At 52.3% G+C, this 21,945-nt stretch overlaps 2 protein-coding genes across 4 annotated transcripts in view; one reads left to right on the forward strand and one right to left on the reverse strand.

Annotated features, from left to right (window-relative positions):
- The window catches only part of NCAPD3 (non-SMC condensin II complex subunit D3), a 30,937-nt gene extending 19,523 nt beyond the window's left edge, over nt 1–11,414 (reverse strand). For 2 of the 3 annotated variants that reach the window (XM_040085027.1, XM_040085026.1), the window contains exons 1-14: nt 11,350–11,414; nt 10,031–10,185; nt 9,540–9,702; nt 8,588–8,763; nt 8,326–8,499; nt 7,780–7,841; nt 7,444–7,531; nt 5,995–6,128; nt 5,246–5,318; nt 4,836–4,958; nt 4,440–4,692; nt 3,810–3,893; nt 3,570–3,653; nt 783–856 (exon numbers count right to left, since the gene is read on the reverse strand). In XM_040085027.1, the coding sequence (XP_039940961.1) occupies nt 783–856; nt 3,570–3,653; nt 3,810–3,893; nt 4,440–4,692; nt 4,836–4,958; nt 5,246–5,318; nt 5,995–6,128; nt 7,444–7,531; nt 7,780–7,841; nt 8,326–8,499; nt 8,588–8,763; nt 9,540–9,702; nt 10,031–10,185; nt 11,350–11,410 (1,704 nt within the window). In that variant the 5' untranslated portion in view covers nt 11,411–11,414. The remainder of the gene's footprint in view (nt 1–782; nt 857–3,569; nt 3,654–3,809; nt 3,894–4,439; nt 4,693–4,835; nt 4,959–5,245; nt 5,319–5,994; nt 6,129–7,443; nt 7,532–7,779; nt 7,842–8,325; nt 8,500–8,587; nt 8,764–9,539; nt 9,703–10,030; nt 10,186–11,349) is intronic. The other variant, XM_040085028.1, reaches the window with a different exon arrangement.
- Nucleotides 11,415–11,763: 349 nt separating this feature from the next.
- On the forward strand, nt 11,764–21,163 carry VPS26B (VPS26 retromer complex component B). The gene is made up of 6 exons (XM_040085194.2): nt 11,764–12,039; nt 15,314–15,470; nt 16,572–16,736; nt 18,076–18,251; nt 18,883–19,025; nt 19,507–21,163. Exons 1-6 carry the CDS (start codon nt 11,817–11,819, stop codon nt 19,639–19,641), a joined length of 999 nt encoding a protein of 332 aa, XP_039941128.1. The 5' UTR covers nt 11,764–11,816; the 3' UTR covers nt 19,642–21,163.
- The last annotated feature ends 782 nt before the right edge of the window (nt 21,164–21,945 follow it).

Here is a 21,945-nt window from a genome sequence, read left to right on the forward strand (position 1 = left end):
CGCCGGGCACAACCAGAGGTGTAAAATGAACAAAACGAAACGGAAAACATCATTCCAGTCGTCACTGGAACAGCAGCTGCAGAGGGAGAACGTCACAACTTGCCCTCGAAAGTAACGTGCCTCTCGTGAGAGCCACGGCTTTTACTTGGCAGCAAGGAAAAGGGATTTATTTTTTGTTCTTAATCAGAAAGCATTAAAACGTGAATTGCAAAGCCCCAACTGGGAAGCTCGAATCAGTGTGTGAATTGAGGGGGAAGAGCTGGGGTGAAGAGGACTAACAGAGGAAGGCAGTCAGCAGCAGACACCTCTTTCTTAAAACAAGGAAATTTCCATTGAAGCATCTCCCTTTAAAAACTAATGACTTCATTAAAGAAATGAGCAGCAAGGAAAGCAGCACAGAGCTCAAAAGGAGGCTGGATACAACCTAATCCCTTTGCTAACAAGGTCATAACAAACTGAGCAGCTAATATGCTTCAGTTTATGAGGAAGTCTCTTAATTGAAATGCCTATTGACATTTGACAAGAGCCTCTCCTTGCAAATGACGGAATAACAGAATGCCAGCAAGGGTACTAGAGAAATTTCCATCATTATGCCTGCATTATTTACTTATCAGGAGCTAGTAAACAAGATCTTTAATGCCTTTAAGGGGGCTCTGCAGGGAGAGCAGGAAGCTACAAGTGGGCAAAGCGACTAGAGTTTGCAGCAGAGCTGTGGCCTAATTAATTATTTAACAGTTTTGGGTAATCACTGAGAGCAGGGAAGGATGCAAACCTCACCCTACCTGCAGAGCAGATTTCCTCACGTTGGTTTTCTCATCTCCAGCTCTCACTCTCAGCATGGCCATGACTTCTTTTCCTATCCAAAACGAGGATAAAAAGGAATTAGCTCCAAGAAGAAGGAATCACCCACAGCACCAGCTGGAACCACACCATCCCAGGATGGTTTGGGTGGAAGGGACCTTAAAGCCATCCAGTGCCACCCTTGGGACACCACCACTGTCCCAGGCTGCTCCAGCCTGGCCTTGGACACTTCCAGGGATCCAGGGGCAGCCACAGCTTCTCTGGGTACCCTGTGCCAGGGCCTCAGCACCCTAAAGCAGCACAAACTCAGTGCAAAAACCAACTCAAATGGTTCCCCAAAGCTTTCAGAAGGTCTGGACAAAGCACAATACAATCTGGAACGAGGCCTAAGGCAGAAGGAAAAACAAACCCAAATGACTTCCCCACTTCTTTCATTTGAAACTGCATCTTGATTTCACAAATGGATACAAATCACTTGGGAAATGCAGCAAAATTTTTTTTTAAAAAGGCGACTCTGTAATTTCTGACCCCTATTTGTGCACACAAAAGGTGTCAGGCTACCTTGAGAGCTGATGAGAAGAGTTGGGCACAGCTCAGGTAACCCTGGCACCTGTGGGAAGAGCTACCTGGGCAGAGCTCAGGAGCCAGCACAGAGCCAGGGGAGGCTCTGCAGAGCTCACAACTCCCACAACCTCCTGGGAGTTTTGCCTCAGAGCTCCACACCAGCATCAAGCACCAAAGTTGCGTTACAGAGGGGAAATGATTCCATTTAGCAACTCCTTGAGGCTGCGGAATGGCAGCTGCAAAGAACCACCTCAGAGGCTGCAAGGAGACCAGAACACATCTCTCCTCCCTGGATGCCACATCAGGGCTCAGATTTTTCTCTGCACAGCCATATTCGTACTTGTTTCTGCACGTTGGCAGGAAGAAAATACATCATCGAGGCAATAAGGTATTAAATGACACACAACGGAATACACAGATCAATTATTTCTCACATTTTGAATCACTGAGCTATTAACTGGCCATAAGGACTTCAAGCATTTTACCATGGCTTTTAAGGCTTCTATTTATTGCTGTTTGTTAGATTTCTCCCAGCATTAAGTCAGATTTCCCAAAGATATGCCAAATTTGGAGATCTGTTACTTAGAGATTCACATGGACATCCATCCTGTTGCCATTAAAAAATAGGATTAGTCACAGGGAACTAAGCAAAACTAGCTTAAAAATACATTTTTACCAAAAGGAGGCAAAGGGACTTTGATTTGGGCTTTCTTAATGGGCAGCTAAGTGCATCCCAAGAGCAGCTGCACAGGAAGAGCACAGAACCTTTCCACTGCAAGATTCTGCCACGAAAATATTCCAGTCTCGTGAAGGCGACCGAATAATCACACTTTGACATTGATTTTTCTGGTGTAGAAAGGAGAAAGGAAAAAGAAAAAACAACAGAACAACCAAAAAACCCCCCCAAGTTCTAAAGAGCTGAGAACTCCCAAGGGAAGGGAATTTTTGATGCTGGTGGGCAGAGGGAATTCTGCAGTGCACACCTCACCGTGGTTATCCCCACCCCTCTTATCTCTGCCCCGGAGCGCTGAGCATGTTCTGACTATCCCCATGCCGAGATTTATTTCTTTTCTAAAAACCAACGAGCTGTTTGGTCTTCGGAGGAGCGCAAAATTAGCACAGGCATAAGCCAAGCACAGGCATGTGCCAGACAGCTTTGCTAATGCACCTTGACTGCCTCGCAGAGCCCTGGATTCCAGCATCTCCTGGAGCTCCAGACAGTTCTTTTTTCATCCCAGCCTTTCCTTAATTTGTTTTGCCAAGTGCCAAGCGTGTGCTCAGCTGGGCATCGGAGACAAACCCAGGCATCCTCTGGCACGAGGAGCCCGCAACTGAGCGGGGAAATGCACAATACCTTGAGTGGCCTGGAGGATTTCTCTATCTGAGGGAGCAGATGAAGGGAATTTAGCAGCAGAGCGTGCTGGAAAAAAAAAGGAGCTCTCCATGGGGGCAGATTGGAGCCTGGCTCCTGCAGATAGGGAGGGAGATCCCAGGCGAGGAGCAGCGCGGAACAAAGGCAGCGCTGCAGGACGTGCAGCCAGCAGAGAATTGAACTGTCAGCAGTTCAGGGGAGGTGAACAGCGAGAGCTGAGAGCGCAGATCCCGGCAGGGGCCGAAAGGTTAGGGAGAAAAAGCTTTTCCACGCCAAGAGGGAAAGAAAGGGAGAGGTTTAAAGGGGGAAGAGCCCGGCCACAAAAGCCAACTCGCACGGTGATTTCATGCTATCAACAAATTAGAGGCAGCCTGCCATGCTGCATCAGGACATTTCACGTGACACTCTGCTTTCAGCCTGATGCTGCACAGAAACAGATCCTTGCCTACAAAGGTGCTGTGCTTTACACAGTAAAATACACCAGTTCTTTGTGCACTGGAGCAAGAGATTTAATTACCCTGAAATTCATGGAGCTACAAGCGGTATATCCCGCATTAATTCCTTCCTTTTTTTGGGAAGAATAAATTACCTGCTCTCCAACAAGTGTTGCCACCACATTAGTACCTAGAGACACCAGCATTTCAGTATTAAATGTATTTTTCAGACTTAAGTGGAAATAGGGGGGTTTTTTATGGCTGGCAATTCCACCCCCCTCATCACCCCTAAGTGTTTTCTCCACTTCCTTTGAGAAATGGACAATGAATACACTTCAGGAAGTCTGACTTCAATTAATTTCAGGTTATCTGAAAAGGCTGCTTTAATTCTGACATACCATCAGGCCCAGCAGCGTCACTGCTGTCTGTCAGCTCGATAGTTTTGAAAGTTGGTAAGGTCTTCAGCGGATGGCTGGACGCAGCTGAAAGAAAAGATAAAAGCTGAAGAATAATAAAGGTATGTATTCACCTGGCAAGAAGATGGTTCAGTGTTAAACAGAGAGCCCCGTGCATGCCCTAGGTTTAACAGATAGGTGTATTTTTAGGAAATGGCATGCCAAGAAAAGCCTGAGACTTACTGGAAGAGAATGACTCTATACCTTCTGCACTGACTGTCACACTCGCAGTGTTTGCGTTTGCTTCCAACACTGTGTGGACAGAGGCTGCCAAAAGAGAGAAATAAAAAAGGAGATCAAACAAAATATTTTAATTCTGGCTATTCTGTCAGTGCAAGTTTGGTTCGGGCGAGCGATCTAACCGTGGGATGCAGCGTGCAGGCTCTGATCCGTGCCATCTGGCCTTCGCCCCACCTGAGGGAGCTCGGAATGCCAGTCATGAACAGAGCAACTTAGCAGAAGCAAAAGGCAACTCAAGATTTAATCAGCTGTCAGGCAAGAATGAACTGCTGGTTTTTTGGTTTTTTTTTTAATTTTTTTTTTTCTTCCCAATGAGCAATTTCGGTTGTCTGTAAACATCCTTCAAAGGGACCTCGCAGAGGAATCTCTTTAGAACCGACACACAAGAATAAATCCCTCCCCAAGACGAGGCTTCGTAAGTAACAAGGCTCATGAATTACTGCTCATTATGACACGAAACGTAAGGACTCTGTGTGCCAGCTTTTAACTTCCTGACAACTCCTACCTCCCAGCAATTATTCCCTTGAAAGTTCAAGAATGATTTTCATTACCTCATGTGCCCACAATACTCACAGCTGTGCAGTAAGTCCTGAATGCTCTCCAAGGTAGCAGCAGCTTTCATTTCGAGACAATGGGCAAAGCTGCTGAGAGCTTTGCTCCGGACCACGGGGGCTTTGTCTGAGCACCGGCCAAACACCATGACCTGCACTAAAAACTTGTGCTTTAGGAAGCTCTGACGATCCAGGGACAAGGAGCTTCCTGGGTTCCTCTCTGGCAGCTCCAACAAAGCCAAGGCTACATCAAGAGCAAACACTCTGTAGCAAACCTGCAGGAAGAAAAAGCACCCGAGGTGCTCTGTTAATGGAAGCGAACACGGAGTTTTCTTGCCTCTGGGTACCAGCAGTGATGGAGCTATTCAGTGCTGAGACTGAGCCCTTCATCTCCAAAGCATCAAGGAGATGCACTTACTTTGGTGAGTGAGTATTTATAAAGCCAAGCGATGAATTCAGCGAACTCTGCACAAGGGAGTTTGTCCAGCAGGGTCACCAGGGCCTGGGCAGCGTAGGTGCGATAATCAGCCTTGTCTGGGACCTGAAAGACAAGGGCAAGGGCACCCTGGGATACTTCACTGCTCTGCTCTGGATGCCAGAAAGGCATTTCAGGGCTTAAGAGAAGTATTTTTTTTATCTAATGAGCTGATATGTTCACATTCAACAACAGCCGGGAGAATCATCACAGCTTCCTCAGCTGCTACTTCACCACCACGAGTTTTCATTCCTTACAAAAGGTTGTGAAAACAGATTTCCTAAACTATGAATTGACATTCCAATGCATCCACACGAGCTGTCCAGCTCCAGAAGCAGCAGAGCTTGGCATACCTTGGTACAGATATGTTGGAGCAATATTCGCAGAACAGGATAAACAGCTTCTTTCAGCTCATCTACCAGAGAACTGCACAGGAGAGAGAATGAAGCAGATTTGAACAAAGCTGGTTTAGAGCAGAGGGAAAAATCAAGGACATTCCTTTTGGAATGCATTTGAAAAGTCAGGAAAAGTGGCCATGATTCTGGAGTCATGAGTGCAGCAAGAGATGCTCAGAGAACCACCCTCATTTCCCACATTAACCTGCCTTCGCAGGCACAAAATAATTCCTTCCCATACTTTTGTAACAAGCAGAAGGGTAACATGAAAAGCTTCTTTGTTCTCAGTCTACTTTTATATGTTGTCTGGGGATCTCTGCACAAACTACACTTCCAACAACGTGGATCCCCAACAGGGGGAACAAACATAGGCAAAACATTTCATTAAGCAGGAGAGAGCAAAGAACTAAGGAGGAATGAGCTCCACGTTAATCTTTCATTTCCTTCACAATTCTCAGCAGTAAAACACAAGACCTGAAGAACTGACACAAAGCAAAATAGAGAGAACGGGTCCTTTCCACAGCACCTTCTTCCCCCTGTGCCAGCAAGCTCAGTAAATTCCCATTCCAGACATTTTAATTAAGCCTCATTTGCACAAACAACTTCAAAGCCAGCGCCAGTTTGTCTCATCCCTTTATCACCTCAACAGCAAAGCGAAGGCATGGCAGAAGAAAAGGAGCAGCCGTGCTCAGAGCTCCCAACGTCACCTGATGAATTTCACAGCCTGGTTCCTGGCGTTGGTCACAGCTGAGGTGATGGGCAGGACCTCACACCTGGAACCCCCTCTGCTCTCCACCATCAGAACGACACTGAGGAGCCGCTGGAACACACATCGAAGGGTCTGGAAAGGAGAGGTTGTTGGCAGGCTCTTTTCCATGGATGGGCACTCCAGGGTCATGAGATAATTCTGATTCAAGCTCAGAACCGAACAGCAGCACATGTCAAAGCGTGACTCCCAGCAGGGAAATTCCAAGAGGACACTTTCTAAATACACACATCATTTTTCCTGGCTGCGACACTCTCATGCAAGCTCAGCCAGGTCCCAGAAGGGCTTTCTGAAAGCACTAACAGCTCCCAAGAGGGCAAAGTCCCCCCTCCAAAGTCTCTTGTGAACTTTTTTTTTTTTCCAGAAACATTTGCAATGTGAAGAAACTCACTGGGTTTTGCACAAATGTCTTAAGCTAAATGCGTGTTTTGTATGACCACGTGTACTTGAACTTTTGAAGCTGCCTCCCTTGCCACGCTTTTTGGGACCACAGCTTGCCTCATGATCCTGACGTTCCCTGAGCAAGCAGGAGAGGCAGGGAAGATGAGGCAGGTCTGGGAAGGGGAGCGATTACACCTTGCTGTCATCACAAATATCAACATCTCCAAAAAGCTGGTGCTGCACTGAGAAACCAAGGAGGCAGAGACACACAGGCCTAGGGCTGCTGGAGCTGGGCTGGCACTCAGGAATAACCAGGGTAGTGTGTACTCCAGGCTTTCCTGACTAGACAGCTGCTGATTCCCAGGCTGCAGGCTCAGAACCAGCCCAGGGGGGTCACACAGACTCACAGACACACCTCGGGCACACCCAGCCTTCAGCAGCCCCATGCAGAGCAGCAGCACTCAGGGGAGTGGGAGATGCCCTGTTTTGCTTGCCAGTTTAAACAAATGAAGGTGGAAAGCTCCTGGCAGAACTGGCTGCTCCACGATCACAGAGTGCTCTCTGAACAAGAGCCGGCCCTGCTCAGCCTCACCGAGCGCACGGAGCACGGCACAGCCCAGCCCCTCACACGCTGCCAGGCGGTGCTGCAGCTCCATCTAGCAGGGAATCACAACATTCCAGGCACAGGCAGCCACCTGGAATGCTCCCCCTTGAGATTCAGGGACCCAAAGCCACCGCAGCTCTCCGCTGTTTTCAATTCATTTGTCGTAAGACTCAGCAGAGCGCAGAATTCGCCGCACACAAGTGCAGCAGCAAAGAAGCCAAAGGGAACAAGGACTGGGGAGGAAAAAACCATCTTAGGTGTGACCCAGCAACAGTGGCACAAAGAGGGAAACTGAAGTGAAAAGTAAAAACCCTACAAGCAGAAACGGCATGCAGAGAAGGAAAGAAGCAACCGCCCCTGTTCCGTGCTGCTGTGAGGATGTCAGAGATTCTGTTCAACTTGTACCTTCTCTTCGGAGCCATGCAGAGGGGAACACAGCAAGTGAAGTCCGTAATAGGCCAGCTCAGGAATGTACTTGGCTTTATCAACATCCCTAAGAAAAGAAGGCAAAGAGACGTCTTCATCTCCCATCAGAGTAACTGTGACTATTAAAGAGTTCATTGACTGCGAAGCATCCAATATTGACAAGATGCTGTTTGCTGTTAGCACGTGGAACACACTCAAATTATCTTTATAAGAGAATTTGCCACTTTCATTTTGATACGAGCAGCACAATAACACAAGCATTGAGGGCTTTACTTGTTGAAAGCATCATATAAACATTAAGAATTATTTGCTCACATTGCTGCTGAAAACTTGAACTCGTGGAGCACTGGCTCAAAGCTGGTCATCTCAACAAAGACCTGCAAGGGAAGAGAGCCAAGCTGAGCTCGGTCCCCTGAGGGGAGGGCTCTGGGATGTCTCACACCATCGGGTTTAACCTTTAAGTATCTCCCTTGAAGCAGAAAAAAAGCAGAGCCCAAAGCCCAGAAGCTCCCCCCAGGAACAAGCGGCGGCTACCCCTGGATCCCTGGAAGTGTCCAAGGACAGGCTGGGCAGCGCTTGGAGCAGCCTGGGATAGTGGAAGGTGTCCCTGCCCATGGCAGGGGGTGGAACAAAACGAGATTTAAGGGTCCCTACTAACCCAAACCCTTCTGATTCCATGAACTAAACACTTGCAAGTGTTCAATACAAGAGGCAGACACAGAGCAGGCACCTGCTCCCACATTTTCCAAATTCCCACCACAGGTGATGGAAGGCAGAGCTGCAACCCCTGGCAGTGCAATGCTCTGCATCCCCAGGTTTGTGTTAGGAGACACAAGGCTCCTCAAGCTGGATCTTTCTTACCTGCAGGCAGCTCTGCATGCACTGAGGCTTTTCTTTCAGGGAGAACTTGGGCAGAAGTCTCAGGAAGTTCTTCAAAAGAAGGAAGATGGCGTTGCGGACTTTGAGAAGATCTTCTGTTGAGAAGTAAACATTCTCACCGTCCTCTTCCTCCTCCTCTTCCAACATCTCTTCCATCTGTATTGGCAGAAAAAGAGAAACATCTTGCCAACAATTTGCTTATTAATAGGGATTTGCATCTGAAGAGATTGCACAAATATCTTACGCTGGCGTTGCCATTCCTGCACGGTTTCCCTTTCTTTCTGTTCCTTCTGGCATTGGGCTGAGAGCTTTGAGTGTGTCCCTTCTTCCTTTTCCTCAGCTCCTGAGGCCAGCATTTCGTCAGGGTGTGAAGACATTTATCAAACATCACTTGGTGGAACACCTGGTTGGCTATGCTGCCTGCCCAGAAAAGACAACATCAGCCCTCTTCCAGACAAAATACAGAGAGCATCAAACCATTTGGGCATCACATCCCATCCCTGGAAGTGTTCAATGGCAGGCTGGAGCAACCTGGTCTAGTGGAAAGTGCCCCTGCCCATGGAATGAGATGAGTTAATGTCCCTCCCAACCCAAATCAGTTTGTGGTTCCATGAGCTCTCCACAGAGCCTAAGAAAGTTCAAGAGAAGAATAAAGAGCTGCTTGAACACCATCATCAGCAGTGACACATTCCAGCAGGATCACCGGCTGACTGACCCCTTCCAGCTGCACCACGGAGATCAGCAAAACTTCAGGGCGTGCTGGAATACAAAGGGATCCTGCCGTGAACAAACCTGCTGGAAACGCTCAGCTGCTGGTTGTTTTCAACTGATGTTTTTGCTTTCACAAACAAACCCATCCAAATGTGAAATGCTCCCCGGTTACACAGCAGGAACAGGAATAAGCTCCTGCCTTGACTGTCAGAGCAGAGGGACCTGTGTGGTTCCAGCTCTGTGCACGCTCCTCTGTCACCTCGTCACAGGACGCAGAGAGGCCACCAAACCCCTCTGTAACAGGAGGCCAGGCTGCCAGCAGCCTGCGACACTGCTCAGCACTCACACCACGCTCAGCTCCACCCCCGAGGATTTCAGGGGGATCAGGCCGACACCACCGCTTGTTCCACCTGGAATTGTCACAAACCCGACACTGCCTGCCCTGAGCTGTCCCCAGCCATGAGGGGACACATCCTGAGGCTCACCTGGGATCTCCAGCAGCAGCAGGTACAGCCCAGCCGAGTGCAGCCCAAACACCCTCTGCTGCACGTTGGCTCTTCTGTGCTGGCCCACGTGCACAAAGTGATGCAGCACCGCCACCAGCGCCTGGTGGGACAGGCTGTTCTCAGCAAACAAGGTCCAGACATTCTGAGGCAAAACAGGAATAGTGAGAAATCCCATTAAAACGTGTCCAAAACCAGCCATTGTTCAGATTTTAACAGGTGCAGCGTGACCAGCTCCCTATGTATGACATGCTTTAAAAAGTGTCTTAATGTTTATAATACATAACACTACATACACTAATATTATACTAAGTTATATTATTGAAATTGGGGAATAGCTTCCTTCTGAAGCCTTCCAGCACACAGAGCAAGAACTGTTTGAACAGTCTCTGAATATTTTGCGAATTTCAAGGCAAGACAGACGTGACAAAGAGAACAGGAGAGTGGCTGTCTCTGTGTTCAGGTGATGTCACCTCTGTGCTCTCCTGGTCGCCGGCAGCAAAGGGCGCCAGAGCGCGGTACAGGAGGGTGAAGGTGTTGAGCCCATCTGCCGTGATCTCCTCGGCTATCCAGGGATCCAGAGGCTCGGTCTCCGTGAAATCCTGATCCCACACCGTGTCCACCCACACTGAGAGAGGGGAAAAAAAAAAAAAAAAAAAAAAAGGGTTCATAAGCACCGGGGGCGAGATTTCTCCGGAAAACGCCGTTTCTCCAAAAACAAGGCTCCAAAAATAAACAGGGAACATCTAAATCCAGCGGGACATGGGCACAACAAGAGCAGCCGCTGTCAGTGCCAGGAGCCAGCGCATCCTGCTGCCTGATGTCACCCGCACCCCAAAACCGGGACTGGGACAGAGGGACCGGGACTGACACCGATACCGGGACAGAGAGAGAACCGGGAGAGAGACAGAGACCAGCACCGAGACAGAGAGAGCCAACACAGACTGACACCACGAGCAGGACCGGGACACAGGAACAGAGACCGGGACACAGTGACAGAGACCCGGAGCCGGACCGAAACCGAGACCAGGACACAAGGACAGAGACCGGGAGCGGAACAGAGACCCGGACCAGGACCGAAACCGAGACCAGGACACATGGACAGAGACCGGGAGCGGAACAGAGACCCGGACCCGGACCGAAACCGAGACCAGGACACATGGACAGAGACCGGGAGCGGAACAGAGACCCGGACCAGGACCGAAACCGAGACCAGGATACATGGACAGAGACCGGGAGCGGAACAGAGACCCGGACCACGACCGAAACCGAGATCGGGAGCGGAACAGAGACCCGGACACAGGGATAGAGACCCGGACACAGGGATAGAGACCCGGACCAGGACCGAAACCGAGATCGGGAGCGGAACAGAGACCCGGACACAGGGACAGAGACCCGGACACAGGGATAGAGACCCGGACCAGGACCAAAACCGAGATCGGGATCGGGACAGAGACAGAGACCCAGACCAAGACCAAAACAGAGACCGGGACAGAGACCGGGAGCGGGACCGAGGCAGGACCGGGAAGGGGACAGAGCCCGATATCGGCACAGAGGCGGACACCGGGACAGGGAAATAGAGAATGGGAAAAAGACAGAGACCGGGACAGAGAGCGGGACCGGAACAGCGACGCGGATGGTGACCGAAACCGAGACCGGAACAGAGACCGGGAGCGGGAAAGTGACTGAAAGACTGGGACGGAGCGCGGGACCGGGAAACAGACCGAGAGACACATCGACCAAGACCGGAACAGAGATCGGGTACCACCCCGGCCCCGATCCCGACCCGCACCTCCGGCCAGGTCGGGCAGCCGCCACCCGCCCAGCGCGCTCCGCAGCCGCTCCGCCGCCATCGCTCCGCCGCCGCCGCCCGCCTTCGAACGCGCCAATGACGGGCGCGCCCGCGGCCCGGGCCAATCGCGGCGGCCGCCGCTGCCCCGGAAGGAGCGGGGCGGGCACGGCCGGGGAGGGGCCGCGGGTGCGCGGTGCGCGGTGCGCGGTGCGCGGTGCGCGGTGCGCGGTGCGCGGTGCGCGGTGCGCGGTGCGCGGTGCGCGGTGCGCGGTGCGCGGGTCCCGCCGCCGCCGCCCCGGCAGCGCTGCCGCATTGCGGCCCCCCCCCAGCGCCGCCGCCGCCGCCGCCGCCGCCCCGGCCGCTTCCCCGGCGTCGCCGCCGCCGCCCCGCGCAGCCCCGCCCCGGTCGCGATCCGCCAGCGGGGCCGCGGGGTCCGCCCGCGCCGCCCCGCGCCGCATCCCGGGGCCATGAGCTTCTTCGGGTTCGGGCAGAGCCCGGAGCTGGAGCTGGTGCTGAGCGATGCCGAGAGCCGGCGGCGGGTGGAGCACAAGACGGAGGAAGGCAAGAAGGAGAAATACTTCCTCTTCTACGACGGCGAGACCGTGTCGGGGCGGGTGGTCCTCACCCTCAAGAACCCCAACAAGCGGCTGGAGCACCAGGGCATCAAAGTGGAGTTCATCGGGCAGATCGGTGAGCGGGGCGGCCTGCGGGCCCGGGTGTCCCTTCCTGATGCCCCTCGTGGGTGCCGAGAGCATCGCTGCACCGCGCGGAGCCGGGATCCCGCTGCTGCCGGGGGTCCCGGGAGGATCGCTGCATCCCGCAGCATCAGCGTGCCCACGGGTGCCAAAGGTCTGGGGAGCATCGCTGAAGCCCATGGTACTGAGATCCCTGCGGGTGCCAGGGATCCAGAGGACGTTGCTGGTGCTGAGAGTCCAGGGAGCATCACTGCACCCCATGGTAACCCCAGTGGTCCCAGGGGTCTGGGGGCATTGCTGTGCCCCACAGCTCTGGCATCCCAGTGGTGTTGAGCAGGTCCTGCTCACTCCCGAGTGATGCTCGGCTGCACGCAGCATTCCCCTGGCTGCCTGACGTTATTCTGCCCTCTGAGCTGGGCAGCCTGGCCTGTTCTCCAGGCTTGAGCCCTGGCAGAAGGAAGGGCATTCCAGTCCTTTTCCAGGTCATTGTTCTCCTGTCCTAATTTCTCGCTTCTGCTCGGTCACGGATTTCAGCTCCGAGCCGGGCACGCTTTGGTTCCGTCCTGCAGCTGCAGGTCAGCCCGGAGCTGCTGCCAGGCCCTGCTCCCCAGGCTGGCTGCTCCCTGCTCCAGGAGCTGCCTGCCTGCTTCTCTCGTGTGCCTGCTGATCCCCTTAGGGATGCTGGGGGTGCTGATCAGGTGGGTTTTGTCCCTGTGTCCCTTTTACCCGGGTGGATCGCCTTTCTCGAGGTCTGCAGGCTCAGCTCGGCTGATTCCCACCCTGTACCCCGCTCATCCCTGCACGGTTGGTCGGGTGAGTTAAAGTCGTTCAAAACTTGTGGTTATCCGCGCGTGTAACCAATTCAGGTTTAGTATTTCCTGCTTTCGTAGAGGCAAGGCAGCTGCCACACCCACTCCTCCATCGGAGCGGAGCTGTCCCTGCTCCACGGGCATGCCTTGAGTCCCACAAGCCAAAAAAAGTTCAGGATGTTCCTTCCCAGTGATGTGGCTGTGTGCGAGGCCTCACGTCTGTGGCTCTCCGTGCTTGGCTCTAAACCCCAAAATCACTCTTGCAGCCTTTGCATTGCAAATTGTGTGGTGGGGGAACGTGAGCAGATTTCCCACCCGACCCCGGTGCTGATGTCTGAGAGTTTCGTTGATTTCGCTTGTGCCTGGTTCTGGTTTTTGGAAAGGAAGGGAGCATGTAAATGATGGAGTGTAGGTGAGGCTGTTCACCAGGAGCCAGGTTATGAGTTCCTATTGCTGCGGTTGTCAGTGGAAATTAAGCATGAACTTTGTTTCCTGCTCCACTGTCTCTGCTGTGCTGCCTTGCCTGCTCCTCACTCCCTGTTTGGGGAGACTTTTGAGCCGTGCCTGTGTAGATTAAGTGCTTTGTATGCACCTTTGTATTGCCCAAGCAGGGTGTGTTAGAGCTGCTGTGGCTGCGCATTAGTCCTTGTGCCCCTCAGGCCTCTTAGATAAATCACTGAAGTTTGCATCACAAATTGCAAATTCTCAGTGCTTTCCATCTCTTGCCTCATATTCTGACTTTTTGCTGCCACGAGGTCAGCATGGAGATGAGAATTTAACAGGCAGGAGGGATGTTTTACAGGGAAGATGCTCCAGAGCAGGTACCACAGGCCAGACTGTGAGCGCTGGGTGCTGCCTGCTCTCAGGTGAGCATGGAACCCATTCCAGATGGTTTCACCTCTGGTGGCTGTGGCCTGAGCAAGCCACCAAAATGTTGGCAGGATATTTTCTCAGTCTGGAAACCTTATAGCTCTGAAAACCTGAAATTACAGCTTATACCTGTTTGACAGGCTGGGGTGTGGGAAACATCACTCTGCTTAAGGGTGCCAAGCATGACCTTCTGAGGTAGCAGAGCACTCCCCTTGCTTTAAGTTTGATTTGTGCCTTCTGCATCGTGTGTCACGATGGTCTGGGCCGATCCCTCTTTTTTTCCGTGGCTGGTTCCTGTTTTTCTGTTGGCACGTGGCTTCTCCCTGTCGCATCAGCGAGCGCTTTCCTCTCAGTGGACACACACATCCAGTGCACGGAGAGAGGCTTGGTTATTTATGTCACCTGCCCAGCCTGAAGGGCTCGGTGACATTTGCTGCTGTGCGTAAGTGAGGGGAGCTCGAGTGCCAAAATTTCCATTAGAGAGATAAGGTGAGCAAAAGGGCTGTGAGAAGCAGGCGTCACTTAAAAGCTGAAATCTCATCGTGCATCTCAAAGAGGGCAGAACTGCAGTTCCTGAGCGCCTCTAATACCTCTCAGAAGCCTCCTCTGCACAGTTTAGTGCTGACACTGGGCTTGTGTGTTTGTGATTGTGTGATGACTTAGGTTTTTGTTTCCTCATCTAAGCAGAAAGGCTTTGCCTCGCAGAAGGGCTGTGTGGGTGTCCTGTAGGCGCAGGCTCACACGCAGGGCTGGGAAGGGCAGCTTTCATTGATGGGTTTGGGTAATCCCAAGCTGTTCATGCAAATTGCAGAGTTTCAAGGGTTTCGTTGCTCTGTCTCGAGGCGGAAAACTCGGTGGAGGTGTGGAGGGCTGCTTTCATTAAATGAGGAAACCTTTGGTTTCCTGCTGATGTGGGAAGGCCGTGGGGAAAAGCGAGGCAATGCTGGTCACTCGAGCTGGTTTGAGCAGTGCTTCCAGAGGTGAGAGCTCTTCCCTGGGTGTGCTCACATGGCCATTAATGTGTTATCCATGGAGGAGCAGTGGATCCAGCTGCCTCCCCACTCACAGGGTGGTTGTGCAGCAGGGTCAGCACTGTCATTTATTCCCTGCTGCAGCTCAAGGCCGCTCTAGCTCTTTGCTGTCTAAGGATAAGCAGGAGCAGTTGGAATAATCCTGTCCCCTCGGTTTTGCTCTGTCACTGTCTGCTCCAGACAAGCACTGGTGGTTTTCCTCACAGTGGCAATGCCTTTGGCCTGGAATACAGCGCGGAAAGTTATTGGGAGGGTTTGCATGAGCTGCAAACAGTCTGACCGTATTTAATATTGAAAACAGGTGGTAATCTCAGCCCACAGCACGTTCTTGATTTAGGAGGCTGTGTGGACCTTTTCCATCCTGTTTCAGGGAGGAAAGTTGTGTCCTGCACCTGGCTCTGATGGAGAGCAGGGAACAAGTGCAGTTCTGTGGAGCCACAGGCTCCCCTGGTACGTTCTGTGAATGGTGTTGAAGGAAGGCATGACCTGGGCAGGAGAGGTGCTGAAAATCTCCTGTGCCACGTGGGGTTAAGCTTAACCTGGATTTCCATTTTCCTAGAACTCTACTATGACCGAGGGAACCACCACGAGTTCGTGTCCCTGGTGAAGGACCTGGCCCGGCCCGGGGAGTTCACTCAATCACAGACATTTGACTTTGAGTTCACACACGTGGAGAAACCTTACGAGTCCTACACGGGGCAGAACGTGAAGCTCCGGTGAGTCCCCTGCCCTGGCTGACCCCGGTTCTGCTCTGTGTAAGTGCTGATATTCGCTCTGATGATGTAGGAGCAACAGAACTCCAATTTCATTTTCAGGGGCTGAGCTGTAAAAAGCTGCCTTTGAGGTCTTTCATTTACAACCATGCATCAGGGTCTTTATGGAACTTGTTTTTTCCCCTTTTGAGTGACAAGAGAAATCAGCCCCTTTTGAATGAAATATTTGCTAATTTATTTGGTAATTCAAAAAAAAAAATCAAAATAAAAATAAACTGTTTGGTTTGGTCTCCAGTGGGGATATTTTTGCTGTAATCAGTCTTGTCAACTTTAATTGTGCTCGGTGTGCAAACAGATGCTTTGCTTGTGCCTTGTTCATATGTTAGAAATGATATTTCACATCAGGGCACTCAGCTGACTCAAAATCCTTTCACTGGATTCAAAGTGGGGGTTGGAGAAGTCTGAGATCTGCACTGGGAGGTGTGGCTGTGCAGCCTGATGTAATCATGCAAAAGGGCAGAGGTTTTAACATGTGCAGGCTATTCTTTGGATCCCCAAAATGGGGCTTAGGTAACTGGGGCTCACAAAATGCTTGGGAGCTGAGAGGAGCTTGCTTTTCTATCTGAAAATTCCTTTCTGTCTTTTCCAGTGTGGTGTGTTGGCTCCTCCAGGGGCAGGTTCATGTAAAGAGCTGGGGGCTCTTTTGTTGTGGGTTTGTTTTGTTCAGACCTGGACTAAAAGAGAGTAAATGACATAGGAAGAGGAGCTTCCTTGCTCTTCTGCTTCCTTGTGCAGTTCCTTGGTTTCCTGCTTATTCTGTCCCTTTGGACATTCCCCATTCCCTGTTCTTGAAATGCTGGCCCTTCTCTCAGCTGTGCATGAGCTGAACCTTGCCAAGGAGAAAGTTCCAAGGTGGAAAAAGAACCTTTCTCCTTGGATCTGTTGAGCTGATCGCATGTTTTATTTAGATTTGCAGTCAAATGCGTTTCAGCTCTTTACATGCATCTGTGTGGTAAGGGCGCTTGGGTATTCCAGCCCGAGCCCCCCAGCCCCTGTCCCTGCTGCCCCCTGTGCCAACCTGATGGGAGGGGACTGTCCCTGCAGGTATTTCCTCCGTGCCACCGTGAGCCGCAGGCTGAACGACGTGGTCAAGGAGATGGACATCGTTGTGCACACGCTGAGCACCTACCCCGAGCTCAACTCCTCCATCAAGATGGAAGTGGGCATCGAGGACTGCCTGCACATCGAGTTCGAGTACAACAAGTCCAAGTGAGTGTCTCAGGAGCAGCTGGGGGCTCTGGGCACCCACCTGCTAGAGGTTTCCTCAAAGGAATTCCGTGTCCACGTGCTCCAGGGTGTGAGGTTTTTATCTTCTTTGTGTTAGGGCTGGCATTAATACGTGGGAGTCGCAGTTTTGTGTTCGGACTCTGTTTATTAATTCTTATCTATAGCACAGTCTGTACTGTAGAGTCGTGAGCTCTAACTAACAGGGTAGAAGATGGAGCTGTCTCTAACTCTTTCCAAGGTCTTTTAAGCACTAATTACCCAGTAACGAGATGACACCTATATTATTTATACTTTTGACCCAATAATGAGCACCCAGGGCCCGCAATGTGGACCTTTACCACCCAGTTAGAAAAAACCGCCTGAAACCAAGAAGGTGAGGAAGAAGGACTTGGACAATATTGCTCCATATATATTGCTCCATATTTATTACTATACACTAAAACCTTAAATTCTGAGTTTTCCACCCTGTGACATCACACACTTCTATCCAAACTCCACACCCACAATCCCAGCGCTGTCACTCCATTTTGGAAGCTGTTCCACGGCCTCAGGTCCAATGCAGTGTTTGCTTGGGGGTCAGTGCCTGGCAGCACAGAAAGCCTGAAATCCTCAGTTTCCAGAATTCCAACACCAGGGAGGCTGGGAGACAGCTCAGATCCTCCCTGATCCGTGGGTTCCTCTCCTTTCCCCATATCTCTGGATCAAGGAGTGGGAAGCAATGGCTGTGGCTCACTGAGCCTGGAGCACAGCATGAAATTCTTTCTGTAACTTCCCACTCTCTGAATCTTCAGGCAGATCAGTACTTCCAGGTGTCTCCAGAATGCAGTGTTTGCTCCTGACCAGGCAGTACAGCTGAAGTGGGAATTAACTCCAACAAAGGAGTTGGGAAGAGCTCTTTTAAACTATTCCTAGTGCATCTTTCCCAGCTGGTGCTGGCAAATCTCCCTGCAAGTGGAGGTCGGTCAAAGGTTGGACTCGAAGATCTCAGAGGACTTTTCCAACCTAAATGATTCTGTGATTTGGGTTGGTTTTAATTGATCTAAAATATTGAGTTTGGAGGGCCTTTGCTCTTCCAGGGGTTTCTTGCAGATATTCAGCCTGAAGTGATTCTTTTAATTTATCTGCTCACGCTAAATGTTCTTGTGGGTTTCCAAAAGAGCAGAGGGTGGAAATGAAGGGCTGGTTGCTGGTGGGAGTGTTTGATTTGCCATCTGCTGTGGATGAGAGCAAAGTGCCTGCCCAGCAAGTTCCTGCACGTCAGCCCGAGCCCTGCTCTGCTGCACAGGGTTTGATCCTGGTGTTTTCTCCCCTCTCGTGCCAGGTACCATTTAAAAGATGTGATAGTGGGGAAGATCTACTTCCTGCTGGTGCGGATCAAGATCAAGCACATGGAGATAGACATCATCAAGAGGGAGACGACGGGCACGGGGCCCAACGTGTACCACGAGAACGACACCATAGCCAAGTACGAGATCATGGATGGGGCACCTGTGAGAGGTGAGAGGGCACAGGAGCCCCCAGGATTCCTCTTCTGGAGGCTTTTGGGGTGGGAATGCGACTCCTGCAGTATCTTCTGTGTGCTCAGCATCCTGTTCCCCTGGTGGGCTCAGAGCAGGGGATTGATCTGATCCCCTTCCTCCTCCAGGGTGATGGGAGGGACCTGAGGCAGAATGGGTTGCAATGACTTCGTTCTTTTGATGAAGCAGTGGCAGAACCAGCTATAAGTTCGCAGTTGTCATGGGCCACCAGCTGGCATTGCTGGAGCTCAGAGCAGAGGTGGTGTTCTTGCTCTGTGCCAATCTCCTGTGCCCCTGTTCCTTTGCCCAGCAGAGTCACCTGCCAGAGAAAAATGTCACCTTACTCATTTTTTCCTGCAGTGCTGTCTTGATGCAGGTCCCCAAAGAGTCCTGTGCTGTTAGAGTGGAGCTGGAATAGCTGTCAGCAAGGGCAGGATCTGGCTGTGGAGACCGTGCATGCTGGTTTCTGAAGGGAGTTGAGGTCTTCTAGCTCATGTTAGTCCACTTGTGGAAACGGTGACAAAGGTTGTGGCCGTGTGAGTTCATGTTTTGCTGCTCTCCTGGTTTCTGTCTGCATCCTGTCTGTGCTGACAGCTCTGTGCCCTTTCCAGGGGAATCCATTCCCATCAGGCTCTTTCTGGCTGGCTATGAGCTCACTCCGACCATGAGGGACATCAACAAGAAGTTCTCTGTGCGTTATTACCTCAACCTGGTGCTGATCGATGAGGAGGAGCGACGCTACTTCAAACAGCAGGTGAGAAACAGAGCTGCTCTTCTCCTGCGACCTGTGCATGATTGATGGGGATGCTTTTAAAGGACCTGCTGGGAATCTGGGATTCATCACGTGGAAGGATGGTCTAGAAGAATGTCCATGCAGGGTCAGATGTGTGTGATGGTGGGGAGGAGTCTGCAAGGTGCCTTCCTTCCCTGGAAGAAAAGAATTTTGTTCTGGATCTGGATCCAGAAGGATCTGGAAGGTGGGATTTCTTTTCTGCTCGGTGGCTGAGCTTCTGTGCTTCACCCTATCGGTGGCACTAGGACAGGGGTGCCGTGGATGTCCTCTGTGTGCCCAGACCCCAGCGAGGAGCCCTCTGCCCAAATTCCGGGCAGGCTGCACTGCCAGGTGCGTCCTGGCCGTGGGTGGAGCCCCGAGCCCGGTTCAGCCTGCGGGGCTGGGTGGGGCAGCAGAAGGAAGTTCTCGGGAGCCCTGACCAGCCTCGGCTGTGTCCCCGCAGGAGGTGGTGCTGTGGAGGAAAGGGGACATCGTGAGGAAGAGCATGTCCCACCAAGCCGCCATCGCGTCGCAGCGCTTCGAGGGCACGTCCTCGCACGGCGACGCCAAGCCCGCGGAGAACAACGGCCAGCAGTGAGGCCGGGGCGGCCGCCGGGAGCCCCCAGCACAGCGGCGCCGAGGAGGAGACGCTCAGAGACTTCACAGAAATAAATAACCCGGCTTTGACTTCATTCCTTTCTTCGAAGGACTGGCGCGGTGGGACGGGGGCGGGAGGGCTCGGCCAGCCGGAGCTTCCCCGTCCCCGCGTTCCTCCGGAGGCTGGGGCCGGCTGCTCTGAGGCGACGTCCGGGGGCTGCGGAGCTGCCTGATCTCCTCTGTGCCCCGAGAGCCTCGGCCTGGCGGCGGGGAAGGAGAGAGAGCAAGCGAAGGCGCGCTCTGCCGCTTCTCCCCGGCCGTGAGGAGCGTGCTCTGGGGCTCTGCGGTGTGGGATTTCCCCATTCTCTTCCCTGGGGGAAAACGGCCCGGTGGGTAGCTGGATGCTAGAGGAGCGATCAGAGACTGTGGTGCCCGGAATCTTGTGGCGTCACCCCCTCGCTGCTCCCCCTTCTTCCTCTTGGTGCTGGCGTTGGATCCCTTGCCACGAGCAGCTGGATGATGGAGGTGGCTCGGTCCTGGGACTGCCCCCAGCCCCGTGGAGCTGTGTCCCACCAGGAGATGTGTGGATGCAGGAGGAGGTGGCACGGGGTGAGCAGAGCGGGGACGGTCCCAGTGCTGCTGGGTGGGCGGCAAGTGGGGGCAGGAAGGCTCCAGGCCACGAGCTGTGCCGTCCTGGTCTTGTCCTGGCAGCCGCCTTGAGTGCTCCTGAGATCCACGCTCCGGCTGCTGCTCCCGTGCAGCTCCCAGGTGCTGCTGCAGAGGTGTAGAGAGCAGTTTTGGGGCTCTCCTGTGGGTGGGTTTACGCTGCACACGCTGCCCTGCCCGTGCCTGTGTCCTTGGGACAGAGCAGGCTTTGTGCAGGGGTGGGCACACACGTGTGTGTGGTCTGGTTTGCCGCCTCGTGCCCGTGGGACGAGGATTAGTGGGGACAGAAGGTGGATGCAGTTGTGGGAGGCTCAAACAGTGTGTGTGGGCTGCTGGAAGGAGCCAGGCAGCAACTGGAAAGGTGGCAGAGCTGTGATTGCAGAGACACGTTCCTGAGGCCTGAGCTGAAGTCACCAGCGAGGTCTGAGAGCATGCAATGAACTGAGAACCTGAATGTGGGTTTTATTTTTTTTTTTTTTTTTTTAAATAAGCTGCTTTTAGCCTTCAGCTAAGTAGACTCATGAGAACATTCCCGGAAGGAAGTCACTCCTCCATTAGAAATCAGATGTGGCTTTGTAGACGTGATTGACTGAGTTTGGAGGGTGCCCATCCTCTTCAGCAGGCAGGTGGAGAGACCTCCTACCCGAGGGGGAGACAGGCCTGCACTGAGGGCTGGGACATGAGCTCTGTCAAGTGGGATTTGTCTGGATTTCCCTGAGTTTGTGGCTCACTAGTTTGTCCAGCTTCTTTCTGGCTCTGGAGTCAAGTTCCTCTGTCCCACAGCTGAATGTGGAGCAGGTGTCTCACAGCTGGGAATTGGAAGGTGCTGCTTTGTTTAGGAGTGGTGCTGGTGGAGGGAGTGGGGCTGGGGTGGGGAGGGGAGCTTTTTATGTAATGACAGCTACCGTATTTCAGTGGTAAATGGTAAATGTGTGTTTTATGCTTGCCGAAGTAAGTTATCTTTTCCTCAGCACGTGTAAGGTTGTGGTTTTTACTGGAGCTGGCCAGTCTCGCTCTGTAGAGGACACGGACGCTCTCATCTCTGCTGAATGCTCGTGTCACCCACCCCATGGCTCTGCTGTGCCCCACAGGGACGTGGTTTGCTTGTTCCTCCACGAGGAGCCTCCCATGGGCTGGGGCCGTGTCTTCCCAAGGCTGGAGCAGAAGCTCACTGCAGACAACAATCACTTTGCTGTGCCAGGCGAGGGCTGGGGACCTCTGCCACAGCAAAGGACCCTGGATGTCACTTTGGACACTCCTCCCTCCCTCCCTAAAGGCACAATCCTTTAGGGACAAGTGGAGCTCCTTTGGGAGCCCTTGGGGATAGCAAACTATCCTTCTGTGGCTGAGCTGAGCACAGCAGCGCCCTTGCAATCTTCTTAAGCTTTCCTTCAGCTTCCTCCTTGCCTTTATTCCTCTATTCCTTTATTCCCTTTATTCCATTATTCCCTTTACTCCTTTATTCCCTTTATCCCTTTATTCCCTTTATACCCTTATTCCCTTTTTTCCCCCTGGATTGTAGGCCATGTGGTGGGAAAGAAACCTCCAGGATGGAGCTGTCTCTGCATTCCAGGAGTGTTTTTGTTTTTTTTTTTTTCTCCTGCCTGACTGGATGTGAGATCATTGCCTGGCTGTAAGG

This window comes from Hirundo rustica, chromosome 23 (genome assembly GCF_015227805.2).
Source record: "Hirundo rustica isolate bHirRus1 chromosome 23, bHirRus1.pri.v3, whole genome shotgun sequence".
NCBI lineage: Eukaryota > Metazoa > Chordata > Aves > Passeriformes > Hirundinidae > Hirundo > Hirundo rustica.

What these genes read in the sequence shown, in the direction of transcription:
- VPS26B (XM_040085194.2), top strand. Translation starts at nt 11,817, where the DNA reads ATGAGCTTCTTCGGGTTCGGGCAGAGCCCGGAGCTGGAGCTGGTGCTG. An exon ending in GGAGTTCATCGGGCAGATCG is followed by an intron (nt 12,040 to 15,313) that starts GTGAGCGGGGCG and finishes CCATTTTCCTAG; the next exon opens with AACTCTACTATGACCGAGGG. An exon ending in GGATGGGGCACCTGTGAGAG is followed by an intron (nt 18,252 to 18,882) that starts GTGAGAGGGCAC and finishes TGCCCTTTCCAG; the next exon opens with GGGAATCCATTCCCATCAGG.